Source organism: Mustelus asterias, unplaced genomic scaffold, assembly GCF_964213995.1.
Source record: "Mustelus asterias unplaced genomic scaffold, sMusAst1.hap1.1 HAP1_SCAFFOLD_63, whole genome shotgun sequence".
NCBI classification, from domain to species: domain Eukaryota; kingdom Metazoa; phylum Chordata; class Chondrichthyes; order Carcharhiniformes; family Triakidae; genus Mustelus; species Mustelus asterias.
Genome location: NW_027590128.1, coordinates 990849 through 1006462, shown reverse-complemented (window position 1 = coordinate 1006462; position 15614 = coordinate 990849). Strand labels below are relative to the sequence as shown.

Genomic DNA, 15614 nt, shown 5'->3' with positions numbered 1-15614 from the left:
TAACCACTCTTTGCCTTCTGTGGGCAAGCCAGTTCTGGATCCACAAAGCAATGTCCCCTTGGATCCCATGCCCCCTCACTTTCTCAATAAGCCTTGCATGGGGCACCTTATCAAGTTTCCAGTTACTGAGAGAGACAAGAGATGAAATTGCTGGGCCTCTCACAAAAATCTTTGTTTCTTCATTGGACACAGGTGAGGTCCCAGAGGATTGGAGGATAGCAAATGTGGTCCCGTTATTTAAGAAGGGTAGCAAGGATAACCCGGGTAATTATAGGCCAGTGAACTTGATGTCCGTGGTAGGGAAATTGTTGGAGAAGATTCTTAGAGATAGGATCTATACACATTTAGAACTGAATAATCTCATTAGCGATAGACAACATGGTTTTGTACAAGGGAGGTCATGCCTCATAAATTTGGTTGAGTTTTTTGAGGAGGTGACAAAAATGACTGACGAGGGAAGGGCCGTGGATGTCGTCGACATGGATTTTAGTAAAGCGTTTGACAACGTCCCTCATGGAAGGCTGGTGCAAAAGGTTAAATCTCATGGGATCAAAGGTGAACCAGCTAGATGGGTACAGAACTGGCTTAGCCATAGAAGACAGAGGGTAGCAGTGGAGGGGTCTTTTTCTGATTGGAGGTCTGTGACTAGTGGTGTTCCGCAGGGCTCTGTACTGGGACCTCTGCTGTTTGTGATATATATAAATGATTTGGAGGAAGATGTAGCTGGTGTGATCAGTAAGTTTGCGGACGACACAAAGATTGCTGGAGTTGTGGATTGTGATGAACATTGTCAGAGAATACAGCAGGATATAGATAGGCTGGAAAATTGGGTGGAGAAATGGCAGATGGAATTTAATCCAAATAAATGTGAAGTGATGCATTTTGGTAGATCTAATGCAGGGGGGAGCTATACAATAAATGGCAGAACCATCAGGAGTATAGACACACAGAGGGATCTGGGTGTGCAAGTCCACGATCCTTAAAGGTGGCAGCACAGGTGGAAAAGGTGGTGAAGAAGGCATATGGCATGCTTGCCTTTATTGGGGCATAGAGTATAAAAGTTGGCACATGGTGTTGCAGTTATATGGAACGTTGGTTCGGCCGCATTTGGAATACTGTGTCCAGTTCTGGTCACCACACTACCAGAAGGACGCGGAGACTTTGGAGAGAGTACAGAAAAGGTTTACCAGGATGTTGCCTGGTATGGAGGGTATTAGCTATGAGGAGAGATTGAGTAAACTCGGGTTGTTCTCCCTGGAAAGACGGAGGTTGAGGGGCGACCTAATAGAAGTTTACAAAATTACGAAGGGCATAGATAGGGTGAACAGTTGGAAGCTTTTTTCCAGGTCAGCAATGACAAACACAAGGGGTCACAAGTTCAAGGTAAGGGGGGCAAGGTTCAATACAGATATGCGGGGGACGTATTTTACACAGAGGGTGGTGGGGGCCTGGAGTGCACTACCAAGCAAGGTGGTTGAGGCAGACACGCGAGAAACATTTAAGACTCATCTTGATAACCACATGAACGACTAGGAATAGAGGGATACAAATGGATGGTCTAGTTAGGAACACATGATCAGCGCAGGCTTGGAGGGCCGAAGGGCCTGTTCCTGTGCTGTACTGTTCTTTGTGCTTTAAAATAGACACATGAGTTTCCGGGCAGTCACAGGAATGTGGTCAAGATAGTCCAGTCCCACAATGCCTCACATTCAATCTGCAGTCCTTCAATTATAACAGAATATGTGGCTGTATGGAGCTGCCTTGGCCGTGGTCAACCCCAACCCCAAGGGTGCCTTCCTGAACTGCTGCAATGCCTGAGGTGTACGTACACCCACATTGCTGTTAGGAAGGGACTTCCAGCTACATATTCCAGACTTTCACTGGACTGTAGGTGGATATCAGATTGACATATTCCATTCAACCACACCCAAGGTGTGTTATTCCAATTCCTTTATTGTCCAGGACAATACATTCACAATATCTTTCAAACAGAAATTAAACATTCCCATTTGATTTCAGACAGTAACATATTCTGTTAGTTTGTTCTTTATTGTCAATGTCAGGCTGAGGTTGTTTTCCTTGGAGCAAAGGAGGTTGAGGGGAGATTTGATAGATGGGGGACAAGATTCTGACAGGTTTAGATAAGGTGGACAAAGAAAAGCTGTTCCCATTAGCTGATGGAACAAGGACGAGGGGGGACACAGATTTCTTGTTTTGGGTTAGAGATGCAAGGGAGGGGGGAGTGGGGGGCTGGGGGGGGGGGGCAGTGGGGTGGGGGGGGAATTGAGGGGGGAGATGTGAGGAAGAATATTCTGATGCAGTGAATGGTAATGACCTGAAACTCGCTGTCTACGAGGGTGGAGGAAGTGGAGACAATAAACAATTAAAAAGGAAATTGGATGGGCATTTGGGATGTTCCAAACAGAACGAAGAACAAAGAAAATTACAGCACAGAAACAAGCCCTTTGGCCCTCCAAGCCTGCAGCAACCATGCTGCCCGTCTGAACTAAAACCCCCTACCTTTCCGGGACCATATCCCTCTATTCCTATGCTATTCATATATTTGTCAAGACACATCTTAAAAGTCACTATCGTATCTGCTTCCACTACCTCCCCCGGCAACAAGTTCCAGGCACCCACCACCCTCTGTGTAAAAAACCTGCCTTGTACATCTCCTTTAAACCTTGCCCCTCGCACCTTAAACCTATGCCCCCCAGTAACTGACTCTTCCACTCTGGGAAAAAGCTTCTGACTATCCACTCTGTCCATGCCCCTCATAATCTTGGAGACTTCTATCAGGTCTCCCCTCAACCTCCGTCGTTCCAGTGAGAACAGACCAGGTTTCTCCAAACTCTCCTCATAGCGAATGCCCTCCACACCAGGCAACATCCTGATAAATATTTTCCGTACCCTCTCCAAAGCCTCCACATTCTTCGGGTAGTGTGGTGACCAGAATTGAACACTAGATTCCAAGTGCGGTCAAACTAAGGTTCTATAAAGCTGCAACATGACTTGCCAATTTTTAAACTCAATGCCCCGGCCGATGAAGGCAAGCATGCCATATGCTTTCTTGACTACCTTCTCCACCTGCATTACCACTTTCAATGACCTGTGTACCTGTACACCGAGATCCCTCTGCCTATGAATGCTCTTAAGGGTTCTGCCATTTACTGTATATTTCCATTCTGTATTAGACCTTCCAAAATGCATTACCTCACATTTGTCCGGATTAAACTTCATCTGCCATCTCTCCGCCCAATTCTCCAACTGCTCTATATCCTGCTGTATCCTTTGCCGTTCCCCATCGCTATCCGCAATTCCACCAACCTTTGTGTCGTCCACAAACTTACCAATCAAACCAGTTACATTTTCCTCCAGATCATTTATATATATTACAAACAGCAAAAGTCCCAGCACTGATCCCTGCGGAATGTCACTTGTCACAGCCCTCCATTCAGAAATGTACCTTTGCACTGCCAACCTCTGTTTTCTTCTGACTAAATATCTCTAAACTTCCTAACACCCTGTCACTCTGTGATCCTTGTGACATTTGAAACCAGGTATTTGCAAAAAGACTCAAAGAGCATCAACCCACTGGAGGCTGAGACCAGCCAGTCCAGCACAAAGAAACCCTCTGACCCTTCCCATTGACCAACTGTGAGAATGAACAAAATGCAATCCTGGATGTAATTGAGAGCAGGAACAATAACAGCAGAATCCAACCTCTGGAATCACTCGTGAACTTGCTGGTGCCTCAGCAGCCGGGATGAAACGCTGAAACCCTTCCCACACACAGAGCAGGTGAACGGCCTCTCCCCAGTGTGAACTCGCTCGTGCGTCTGCAGGTTGGATAACTGAGTGAATTCTCGCCCGCACTGAGAGCAGGTGAACGGCCTCTCCCCAGTGTGAACTCGCTGGTGTGTTTGCAGGTTGGAAAGCTGAGTGAATCCCTTCCCACACTGAGAGCAGGTGAACGGCCTCTCCCCTGTGTGAACTCGCTGGTGTGCCCGCAGGCTGGATGACTGAGTGAATCCCTGCCCACACTGAGAGCAGGTGAATGGTTTCTCCCCTGTGTGAACCCGCTGGTGTGTCCGCAGGTCGGATGACCGAGTGAATCCCTTCCCACACTGAGAGCAGGTGAATGGTCTCTCCCCAGTGTGAACTCGCTGGTGTGTCTGCAGGCTGGATAACCGAGTGAATCCCTTCCCACACTGAGGGCAGGTGAACGGTCTCGCTCCAGTGTGAACTCGCTGGTGTGTCCGCAGATGGGTTGACCGAGTGAATCCCTTCCCACACTGAGAGCAGGTGAACGGCCTTTCCCCAGTGTGAACTCGCTGGTGTGTCTGCAGGCTGGATAACTGAGTGAATCCCTTCCCACACTGAGAGCAGGTGAACGGCCTCTCTCCAGTGTGAACTCGCTGGTGTCTCTGCAGGCTGGATAACTGAATGAATCCCTTCGCACACTGAGAGCAGGTGAATGGTCTCTCTCCAGTGTGAACTCGCTGATGTGTCTGCAAGTGGGATGACAGAGTGAATCCCTTCTCACATTGAGAGCAGGTGAACGGTCTCTCCCCAGTGTGAACTCGCTGATGTCTCTGCAGGTGGGATGACCGAGTGAATCCCTTCCCACACTGAGAGCAGGTGAATGGGGGCTTCTCCCCAGTGTGAACTCGCTGGTGTGCCCGCAGGTCGGATGACCGAGTGAATCCCTTCCCACACTGAGAGCAGGTGAACGGCCTCTCCCCAGTGTGAACTCGCTGGTGTGCCTGCAGGTTGGATAACTGATTGAATCCCTTCCCACACTGAGAGCAGGTGAACGGCCTCTCCCCAGTGTGAATTCGCTGGTGTGTCAGCAGGCTGGATGACCGAGTGAATCCCTCCCCACACTGAGAGCAAGTGAATGGCCTCTCCCCTGTATGAACTCGCTGGTGTGTCCGCAGCTCGGATAACTGAATGAATCCCTTCCCACACTGAGAGCAGGTGAATGGCCTCTCCCCAGTGTGAACTCGCTGGTGTCTCTGCAGGCTGGATAACTGAGTGAACCTCTTACCACACTGAGAGCAGGTAAATGGCCTCTCTCCAGTGTGAACTCGCTGGTGTCTCTGCAGGCGGGATGACTGAGTGAATCCATCCCCACACTGAGAGCAGGTGAATGGCCTCTCCCCAGTGTGAACTCGCTGGTGTATCTGCAGGCTGGATAAATGAGTGAATTCCTTCTCACACTGAGAGCAAGTGAACGGCCTCTCTCCAGTGTGAACTCGCTGGTGTCTCTGCAGGTGGGATGACTGAGTGAATCCCTCCCCACATTGAGAACAGGTGAACGGCCTCTCCCCAGTGTGAACTCGCTGGTGTATCTGCAGGCTGGATAAATGAGTGAATTCCTTCTCACACTGAGAGCAGGTGAACGGCCTCTCTCCAGTGTGAACTCGCTGGTGTGACTGCAGGCGGGATGACCGAGTGAATCCCTCCCCACACTGAGAGCAGGTGAACGGCCTCTCCCCAGTGTGAACTCGCTGGTGTGTCTGCAGGCTGGATAAATAAGTGAATTCCTTCTCACACTGAGAGCAAGTGAACGGCCTCTCTCCAGTGTGAACTCGCTGGTGTCTCTGCAGGCTGGATATCCGAGTGAATCCCTTCCCACACTGAGAGCAGGTGAAGGGCCTCTCCCCAGTGTGAACTCGCTGGTGTCTCTGCAGGTGGGATGACTGAGTGAATCCCTCCCCACATTGAGAGCAGGTGAACGGCCTCTCCCCAGTGTGAACTCGCTGGTGTCTCTGCAGGTTGGATAACTGACTGAATCCCTTCCCACATTGAGAGCAGATGAACGGTCTCTCCCCAGTGTGGCTGCGCCGATGAGCTTCCAGCTCTGATGGGGTTCCGTATCCCTTCCCACAGTCCGCACATTTCCATGGTTTCGCCATGGTGCAGGTGTCCTTACCTCACTCTTGAGTGGACAATTAGTTGAAACTTCGTCCACACACAGAACAAGATTACAGTCTCCACCTGCTGTGAATGGTGTGATATTTATTCAGACTGTGTAACTGGTTAAAGCTCTTTAGTCAGTGCATTGGAACACACTCACTCAAGTGTGGCAGTGTGTTGACGCTTTTTCACTCACACTGACATTTCAAATCTTTTCAAATCGACAGACTGGACAATCATTTCTCCTTCTGGATTCAAAGTCCGATGATATTGAGGTCCCAAGGAATATGACTCTGTCAGATCTAGACGTGACGTTTGAGATTTCAGCCTGTGATTCCTCTTTCAATATCCTGGAAAATGAGTTTCCAAAAGTCATCAGTGTCAGTACAGGATAGAAATTCAGAACAGACAATTTCTATGGAACATTCTTTCCTCTCTCATTCAGAGGGTGGGTTCTCCCCCGCATATGCACAGCTTCCCCTCTCCCTCGCACATTTTGCAGTCCCGGGCGGGGGGAGGGGGAGATCACCGAGCGGCTTCTCGCTCTGGCCAGAGCCGTCAGCCGGTTGCCTGGAAACCTTGGCTCGATGTGGTGTAGGGGGAGGGGAACAATGGGTGGGGGCGGGGCTCCCGGGTCCGCGCGCCCGGGCCTGCACCATGGAACCCGGAGACATCACCGCGGAGCAGAGTGATTCCTATTGGCTGATTCAGGCAGGGTTCTATCGTAGCGTCACAATGCGGAAGTTGTCCAATGAGCTTCAGAGTGAAATTTCGCTCTCCGATCACATTCCATTGTGACGTCACACACTCACCCATTCCATTGTGATGTCACACCCTCACCCATTCCATTGTGACCTCACACTCTCACCCATTCCATTGTGACGTCAGGGCTTCACTCTCCGATCACAATCCCTGCCGGCCTCCCACATGCAGCCTCAATGGCGGCAGTCAGCCCGGGTCTAACACTACAAGCTGCCGCTCCATTTGGTACAAAGGGGGGGACCGGGAAGTTCATTTCCGGGGTCTGGGTTTGAACAACATGTTTACAAAGTCTCTCCACCCACTCGCCACATTTATCATTCCCCGCGCGCCGCCCCCTACCTCGTATTGCTCTCGCTTCCAAACTAAAACCGCCCGTCTACCCGTCGCCATTACCCGCACTGCGCATGCTTCAGGTCCCGCCTCTCATTCACTCCGATTGGTTGGAGGACCAGCCGCTCCCGCTCGGTCCTCCAGCCCCGCCCCTCATTCACTCTGATTGGTTGGAGGACCAGCCGCTCCCGCTCGGTCGGCCAGTCCCGCCCCCTCTTCCTATTGGTCCGGAGCTGCCGTCAATCAGTCCCCGGGCATTGTGATGTGGAGCATGCGCAGTGTCATTGCTGTCCTTGGCGCTTGTTTGTCCCGGAGAAGCGGAGTCAGCGTTAGGCGGTGGCTGGGAGGATTTGGAAACACTTTGTGGATCCGCAAACCCTTCAGAATCATTGTCAGCTCCCTGGTTTGCAGCTGCGGGGCTTCTCCCTCCCGGGAACAGGCCCAGGTTAACGGCCCCATCCTGGCTCAGCCACTGGAGGATGGTTCACATCAGAGGATGGGGGAGGGGGACAATAAATAAGAGGTTACACTTTGGCCTCAAATCAATGAGGACTCTGATCTCTGGGAAGGAAGGAAACCCTGGGAGGTGGGCGGGGAGGATTCACAAACACCCGCTGGAGGCCCCAACACCCCCAATAAGAGCCATTGGTTTTATTGTCAGTCTGCAGACAGCAGCTGGAGAACTGAACCCAGTAAGAAGTCTCACAACGCCAGGTTAAAGACCAACAGGTTTATTTGGTAGCAAAAGCCACTCGCTTTCGGATCACTGCTCCTTCATCAGGTGAGTCGGACTTGTGTTCATAAACGGGGCATATATATTGACACAAACTCAATTTACAAGATAATGGTTGGAATGTGAGTCTTTACAGGCAATCAAGTCTTAAAGGTACAGACAATGTGAGTGGAGAGAGGGTTAAGCACAGGTTAAAGAGATGTGTACTGTCTCCAGCCAGGACAGTTCGTGAGATTTCCACATCAAGAACTGAACCCAGACAGAGGAGAGGGAGGGAGAAAACTGGGAGTGGAGGGAAGAAATGGTGGAGATGTTGAGATGGGTTTGGATTTCAGCCCAGGGGAGGAGGTAGAGTGTGTGGGACGGGGATTTATAGATTTGGGGGAACAAGAGAGGAAAATATGTTCCAGAGAAACTATGAATTGTCTGTTCAGAATTTCTATCCTGCACTGACAGTGATGGTATTTGTAAACTGTTTTTGCAGGGTATTATGAAGCAGGATTTACAGATGTGAAACTCAAACCAAACTTCACATCAAGATCTGTTTCAGTGATTTGATTAATCAGAAACTGAATATCATCAGCCTTTGTCTCCAGAAGGAGAAATGTTCATTCTGTCTGCGGGCAAAGATTTCAAACATCAGTGTGACTGAAAAAGCACCTACACACAAACACACCTGTGAGTTTCCAATGTGCTGAATGTGGAAAGTGGTTTAACAAGTCTGAAAAATAATCACATCATTCTAACTGAGTAGTGACCCGACACACATTCTGTGTAAACGAGGCTTCAACTCATCATCCAACCTGGAGTCACATGAGGACACCCGCTCCACAGAGAACCCATTGAAATGTGGGGACTGTGGGAGGGGATTCAATTACCCATCCGAATTGGATATTCATCGTCGCATTCACACTGGAGCGAGGCCGTTCACCTGCTCTGAGTGTGGGAAAGGATTTGCTTACTCATCCAGCCTGTATACACACCGGCGTGTTCACACTGGTGAGAGGCCATTCACCTGCCTCGAATGTGGGAGGGGATGTCATGCTATATCAAGCCTCCTGATTCACCGGCAAGTTCACTCCGATCAGAGACTGTTTCAGTGTTCTGATTGTGAGAAAAGCTTTAAAAGCACAAAGGACCTCCTGAGACACCAGCGCACTCACATGGCGGTGAGACCGTTCACCTGCTCAGTGTGTGGGAAGGGATTCACTCAGTCATCCCACCTTCTGACACACCAACTTGTTCACACTGATCAGAGACCATTTCAGTGTTCTGACTGTGAGAAGAGGTTTAAAAGTAAAAATGATTTACAAGTCCATCAGCGCACTCACACTGGGGAGAAGCCATTCACCTGCTCCGTGTGTGAGAGGAGATTCGGACGTTTATCCCAGCTGCAAACACACCAGCGAGTTCACTCTGATAAGAGACCATTTCAGTGTTCTGACTGTGAGAAGAGCTTTAAAAGTAAACAGGATTTGGTGACACACCAGCGAGTTCACACTGGGGAGAAACCGTTCGCCTGCTCGGTGTGTGGGATGGGATTCACCCATTCATCCCACTGTCTGAGACACCAGCGAGTTCACACCGGGGAGAAGACATTTATTTGCTCTGTGTGTGGGAAGGGATTCACTGATTCACCCCAGCTCCTGATACACGAGCGAATTCACACTGGGGAGAAACCCTTCGCTTGCTCCACATGTGGGAAACGATTCACTCAGCCACCCCAGCTCATTGCACATCAACTGGTCCACACTGATCAGAGACCTTTTAAGTGTTCTGACTGTGAGAAAAGTTTTAAAAGCACGAAGGACCTGCTGAGACACCAGCAAATTCACACTGGGGAGAGATCATTCACCTGCTCCATGTGTGGGAAAAGGTTCACTCAGTCATCCCACCTGCTGAGACACCAGCAGGTTCACACAGGAGAGAGATCGTTCACCTGCTCCGTATGTGGGAAGAGATTTGCTCGGTCAGCCAATCTGCTGAGACACCAGCAAGTTCACAAGTCACTGCAGGGATTGGATTCTGCTGTTGCTGCTAACCCCATGCAGGACTGAATCATGTTCATTCTGTTATTAAGGAGGCTGGGAGGGTGGAACACATAGATAATCTCTGTACAATCAGGCAGAGTCAACATGGTTTTGTGCAAGGGAAATCACCTTTAATTGATTTATTGGATTTCTTTGAGGAAGTTACAAGCAATGTGGATAAAGTGGAACCTGTGGATGTGGTGTATTTAGATTTCCAGCAGGCATTTGACACATCAAAGTTTACCACACTAAATAAGAATTCGTAGCATAAGGCATATTAGCATCCCATCCACATCGGTTCTTTGTATTAGCATGGATAGAGGATTGATTAGCTAATGGGAAACAGAGAGGAGGGAGAAAGGAGTAATTTTTGGGATGGCAAGATGTAGCTTGTGGAGTGCCACAGGGATCAGTGCTGGGGCCTCAACTATTGACAAACTATTTTCATGACGTGGATGACAGGATCAAAATTTGCTGATAACACAAAGGTAGGTAGAAAAATGAGATGTGAATGACCATAACAAGCCTGCAAAGCGACATAGTGAATGAGTGGGTTAGAAGTTGGCAGCTGGAACAAGATTTTTGGATAATGTGAACTTGTCCATTTGGACAGGAAGGATGGAAAAGCAGTTGATTATTTAAAGAGAGCGATTGCAGGTACAGAGGGATCTGGGTGTCCTGGTACTGTAATCAGGAAACGTTAGTGTGTGGACACAGCAAATGATTAGAAAGGTAAATGAATTATTGTTTATTGCAGGGATGTTTTGCTGCATTTGTTCAGGGTATTGGTGAGACCACATCAAGAGTACTGTGTATAGTTTTGGTCTCCTTACGTAAGAGAGGACTTGTGTGAGAAGTAGTTCAGAGAAGGTTTACTTGACTGATTCGTGGGATGAGGGAGTTATCATACAAGGAAAAGTTGAACATGTTCGGCCTGTATCTATTGGGGTTTAGAAGAATGAGAGAGGATCTGATTGAAACATATAAAATTCAGAGGGGACTTGACAGATGTTGATTGTAGAGAGAGGAGAACTAGAGGCACAGTTTAAAAATAAGGGGTCTCCCATTTAAGACTGGGATGAGGAGAAACCTTTTCTCTCAGAGGGTTGTTACAGTGTGGAATTCTCTTCCACAGAGAGTGGTGGAGGCTCGCTCACTGAATATTCTGAAGTCTGAATTTAATAGATTCTTGATTGACAAGAGAGCCAAAGGGTACGAGGGGTAAGAAGGAAAGTGGAGTTCAGACCACAATCAGATCAGCCAGGATCCTATTGAATAGTGGAGCAGGCTCGAGGGGCCGAGTGGCCTTCTCCTGCTCCTAATTCACATGTTCACATTGTGAGAGTTGGAGTTTGTTTCTACTGACTTTCATTTCCCATAAATCTGAGCTGCAGCTTAATCTACAGAATAGAATCAAATAAATCTTGATGATAAACTGATTGATCAGCCAGAGTCTAACTGAATGACAGAGCAGACTGGAAGGGCTGAACAACCTCCTCCAGTTCCTGTGTAGTTTCTCCCCAGGATTCTCCCACTCTCTAACTCTGCTCCAGTGCTGGTTTCTGATGAAGTCTCTTCTCCCCAGGTCTCCCATCACTTTCCATTCATCAGCTGGTGTCTGAGTCCAAGTTTACCAGGAACAGGAGGAGGTCATTTATCCCTCGAGCCTGTTCTGTCATTCACTGAGGTCAGGGCTGATCTTGAGACCTAACTCCATTTACCCAGATATTGTTTTAATCTTGACTTCCCCAGTCTGTTACAATGTGATTTAAAAATAACTTTCATTTCCATCAGACCGTTAATGTAGGAGAGTGTCCCAAAGTGAATCTCAGAAACATTAACTGACACTGAGTCAAAGAAGGGGATGTTAGGAGGGCTGACTAGAGACTTGGTGCAGTGTAAAGGGTTCATGTTAAATTTGTAAATATTCTACACAGTGATGTATGATCAGATGATAAGAGCGTGCTGAGAGATGGTTCTCTGTGAAGCCTCGTGCTGATCTTGTATTGTACATAGTTCGAAGAATGTGTAATTAAAGGTTACATTTATCAGCAGCCTTGCCTCCAGCAGTCTCTGTAGATTCTGACCAATTTCCTTCTTCACTTGATCTAAACCCACAAGGCTGTGTTCTCAGCCCCCTTCTATACTCCTTATACACCTATGACTGTGTGGCCAAATTCCCCTCCAACTTGATTTTCAAGTTTGCTGATGACACCGTAGTGGGTCGGGTCTCAAACAATGACGAGACAGAGTACAGGAATGAGATAGAGAATCTGGTGAACTGGTGCGGCAACGATAATCTCTCCCTCAATGTCAACAAAATGAAGGAGATTGTCATCAATTTCAGGAAGCATAGAGGAGAACATGCCCCTGTCTACATCAATGGAGATGAAGTAGAAAGGGTCGAGAGCTTCAAGTGTCCAGTTCACCAACAACCTGGCCTGGTACCCCCATGCTGACACTATAGAACAAAGAACAAAGAAAATTATAGTGCACGAACAGGCCCTTTGGCCCTTCAAGCCTGCACCGACCATGCTGCCCGACTTAACTAAACCCTCTACCCTTCCGGGGACCATATCACTCTATTCCCATCCTATTCATGTACTTGTCAAGATGCCCCTTAGAAGTCACTACCGTATCTGCTTCCACTCCCTCCCCCGGCAACGAGTTCCAGGCACCCACTACTCTCTGTGTAAAAAATCTGCCTTGTACATCTCCTTTAAGCCTTGCCCCTCGCACATTAAACCTATGGCCCCGAGTAATTGACTTAGTTAAGGAAGCCCACCAATTCCTCTACTTTCTTAGAAGACTAAGGAAATTTGGGATGTCAGCTACGACTCTCACCAACTTTTACAGATGCACCACAGAAAGCATTTTTTCTGGTTGTATCACAGCTTGGTATGGCTCCTGCTCTAACCAAGACCGCAAGGAACTGCAAAAGGTCATGAAATCCATCACGCAAACCAGTCTCCCATCCATTGACTCTGACTACACTTCCCGCTGCCTCGGCAAAGCAGCCAGCATAATTAAGGACCCCACGTACCCCGATCATTCTCTCTTTCACCTTCTTCCCTTGGGAAAAAGATACAAAAGTCTGAGATCACGTACCAACCGACTCAAGAACAGCTTCTTTCCTGCTGCTGTCAGTCTTTTGAATGGACCTACCTTGCATTAAGTTGATCTTTCACCACACCTTAGCTATGACTGTAACACTACATTCTGCACTCTCTCGTTTCCTTCCCTATGAACAGTATGCTTTGTCTGTATAGCGCGCAAGAAACAATACTTTTCACTATGGTAATACATGGGACGATAATAAATCAAATCAAATCAAACCTGCCATAATGGTGTTCACCTCTATCAGATCTCCCCTCCACCTCCTCCGTTCCAAGTAGAACAACTCCAGCTTCTCGAACCTGAGCTTGGAGTTAAAATTCTTCATTGCTGGAACCATTCTGATAAGTCTCCTCTGCACCTTCTCAAGGACCATCCCATCCTTCCTGAAGGAGCAAGAGCCATACCAAGCTGTGATACAACCAGAAAAAATGCTTTCTGTGGTGCATCTGTAAAAGTTGGTGAGAGTCGTAGCTGACATCCCAAATTTCCTTGGTCTTCTAGTGGTTTAAACACTACTTTATAAAGCTTCAGCGTAACAACCTGCTTTTAACAGAATGGCCCTATTGAAAACCAATGTATTATCTAAATGTGCAATCATAGAATCCTACAGTGCAGAAGGAGGCCATCAAGTCTCCCACAATCTGACCACAATCCCACTCAGGCCCTATCCCCATAACCCCATGCATTTACAATAGTTAGTCCCCCTGACACTAAGGGGTAATTTAGCATAGCCAATCCATGCAATCCACACACCTTTGGACTGTGGGAGGAAACCAGAGCACCCGGAGGAAATGCACGCAGACACGGGGAGAATGTGCAAACTCCACACAGACAGTAACCCAAGCTGGGAATTGAACCCGGGTCCCTGGTGCTGTGAGGCAGCAGTGGTAACAACTGTGCCACCGTGCTGGCCCAATCAGTTGTAACTTGCTTTATTTCTTTTATATTAAGTGTAGATGGGTTGCGGTGGGACCCTGTGTGTGGAGACTGTCTCATGGCGGTAACATGGAACATCGAGGGTGATAGAAGAACCCAGACCGAGGATATCTGAAGAACTGCACTGAACTGCATTGTGGGTTCAAAATGGAGTGCATGCTGGTCATTGTAGTCAAGTCGCAGCCTTGCCGGAATTAGCAATGTCTGCAAAATGAGTTAAATTGTGCAGGAGAACTGGCCTCAAACTGTGAGAATGTGTTTGTTTGAGCTAATAAAGATGTCTGTAGCAGCTTGGGGATTGATAACAGTGTCAGAGGTAACACAGTGGAGTCAGGCTGGTTCTATTCCTTCAAGCATAACCGTGTAATAGGCCCAGGACATAAGAACAAAGGAGAAGGCAATGCTGTCATTGAAATTCAATAGGCTAAAAACAGATATTACCTTATTTTTTATTCATTTACAGAGGCCAAAGCCCACAGCCTGTCCTGAATAATAAAACGTGGCGTCACCGGCTAGGCCAGCATTTATTGCCCATCTCTAATTGGCCTAGGGAAGCTGTTGGTGAGCTGCCTTCTAGAACTGCTGCAATCCCTGTGGTGTAGGTACACCATAGTGCTGTCAGGGAGGGAGTTCCAGGATTCTGACCCAGTGACAGCGAAGGAACAGCGATATATTTCAAAGTCAAGATGGTGAGTGTTACAATCCCAGTTGATGGACAGGAAGATCCCAGAATGGAACCCTGGCTCAAAACACCATAACTTTTATTTTCTTTGAAAACATAGAGGAACAGAGTCACAGGACTGCCAATTAGATTTTAACAATAAAATATTTATTAAATACGAAGAGTTTGACCATAAGACAAGATTTCTTCACTCCCACTTACCTTCACAAATGTACACAGATTTCAAGGATAACACAGGTAGAAAATTTCTTATGCTATAATGTTCTCAGTAAACACACAGTCCCTTTAAACCCACAGGTTGACTGTAATCAGATAACCCCCACTCTGAAGTTAAGTGGCAGATGCAACTCAATCGATCCTCTGTGGATTTCACCTCAAATTTCCCCTGAAATGATTGTCACACGAGTGTTTCCAAACTCTGCTCTCAAAAAGGTACTTTACAATCTTCTTCCAAAACAATGGATGATGTCACCCAGTGGCAGCATGGGAAATGGGAGGGGCCAAGGAAAGATCCTTGGGGGACACAAAGTTCAAGGACTTTGGAGAGGAAAGGGAGGTTGGAGTTGGGACAGTAGTTTGTAACAACAGTGCAGTTAAGGGTTTTTTCCTTAGGATGGATGATGAGGGTGAATTACAGGTGAGATGGAGAGTATCAGAAAAGACAGGTCCATTAACAATATCAGGTAATGCGGGGAAGTTGGGTTATCAGTGGTTTAGTGGGAAAAGGGTAAAGGGAGTTGAAAGCAGGTCTCATGGACAAGATGGGCAATGAGAGGGACTGACAGGAAATAGGAGAGAAACTGGAAAAAGATGTGAGTTCAGAGCTTGGATACAGAGGAGCTTTACAGAAAGTCTGGCCCAGAGGCTAGTGGAAGGAAGGGAAGCAGCAGAGGCAGCTGATCAGATTGTCTCAATCTTAGTGACAAAAAAACTCCATGAGCGCCTCACACTTTATTGTTGGAGGTGAAGATGGAGGAGACAAGAGAAAGTCCTTCAAAAGGAACTAACTTGTGTTAGAGATATTAAAAGGTTTTGACACAGCATGTTTAAATCAAAGACAACATATTTGATTTTTGTCCAGAATATTAGCCTCTATAACTGA

At 47.7% G+C, this 15614-nt stretch overlaps 2 protein-coding genes across 2 annotated transcripts in view; both read right to left on the bottom strand.

The window, feature by feature from the left end:
* LOC144483360 (uncharacterized) overlaps window positions 1-15614 on the bottom strand; it is a 461390-nt gene that overhangs the window by 99441 nt on the left and 346335 nt on the right. The window lies entirely within an intron of this gene.
* The window catches only part of LOC144483333 (uncharacterized), an 84058-nt gene that overhangs the window by 38793 nt on the left and 29651 nt on the right, over window positions 1-15614 (bottom strand). The window contains exons 3-4 of the mRNA XM_078202049.1: window positions 13432-13437; window positions 3763-5844 (exon numbers count right to left, since the gene is read on the bottom strand). Coding sequence (XP_078058175.1) covers window positions 3763-5844; window positions 13432-13437 — 2088 coding nt within the window. The remainder of the gene's footprint in view (window positions 1-3762; window positions 5845-13431; window positions 13438-15614) is intronic.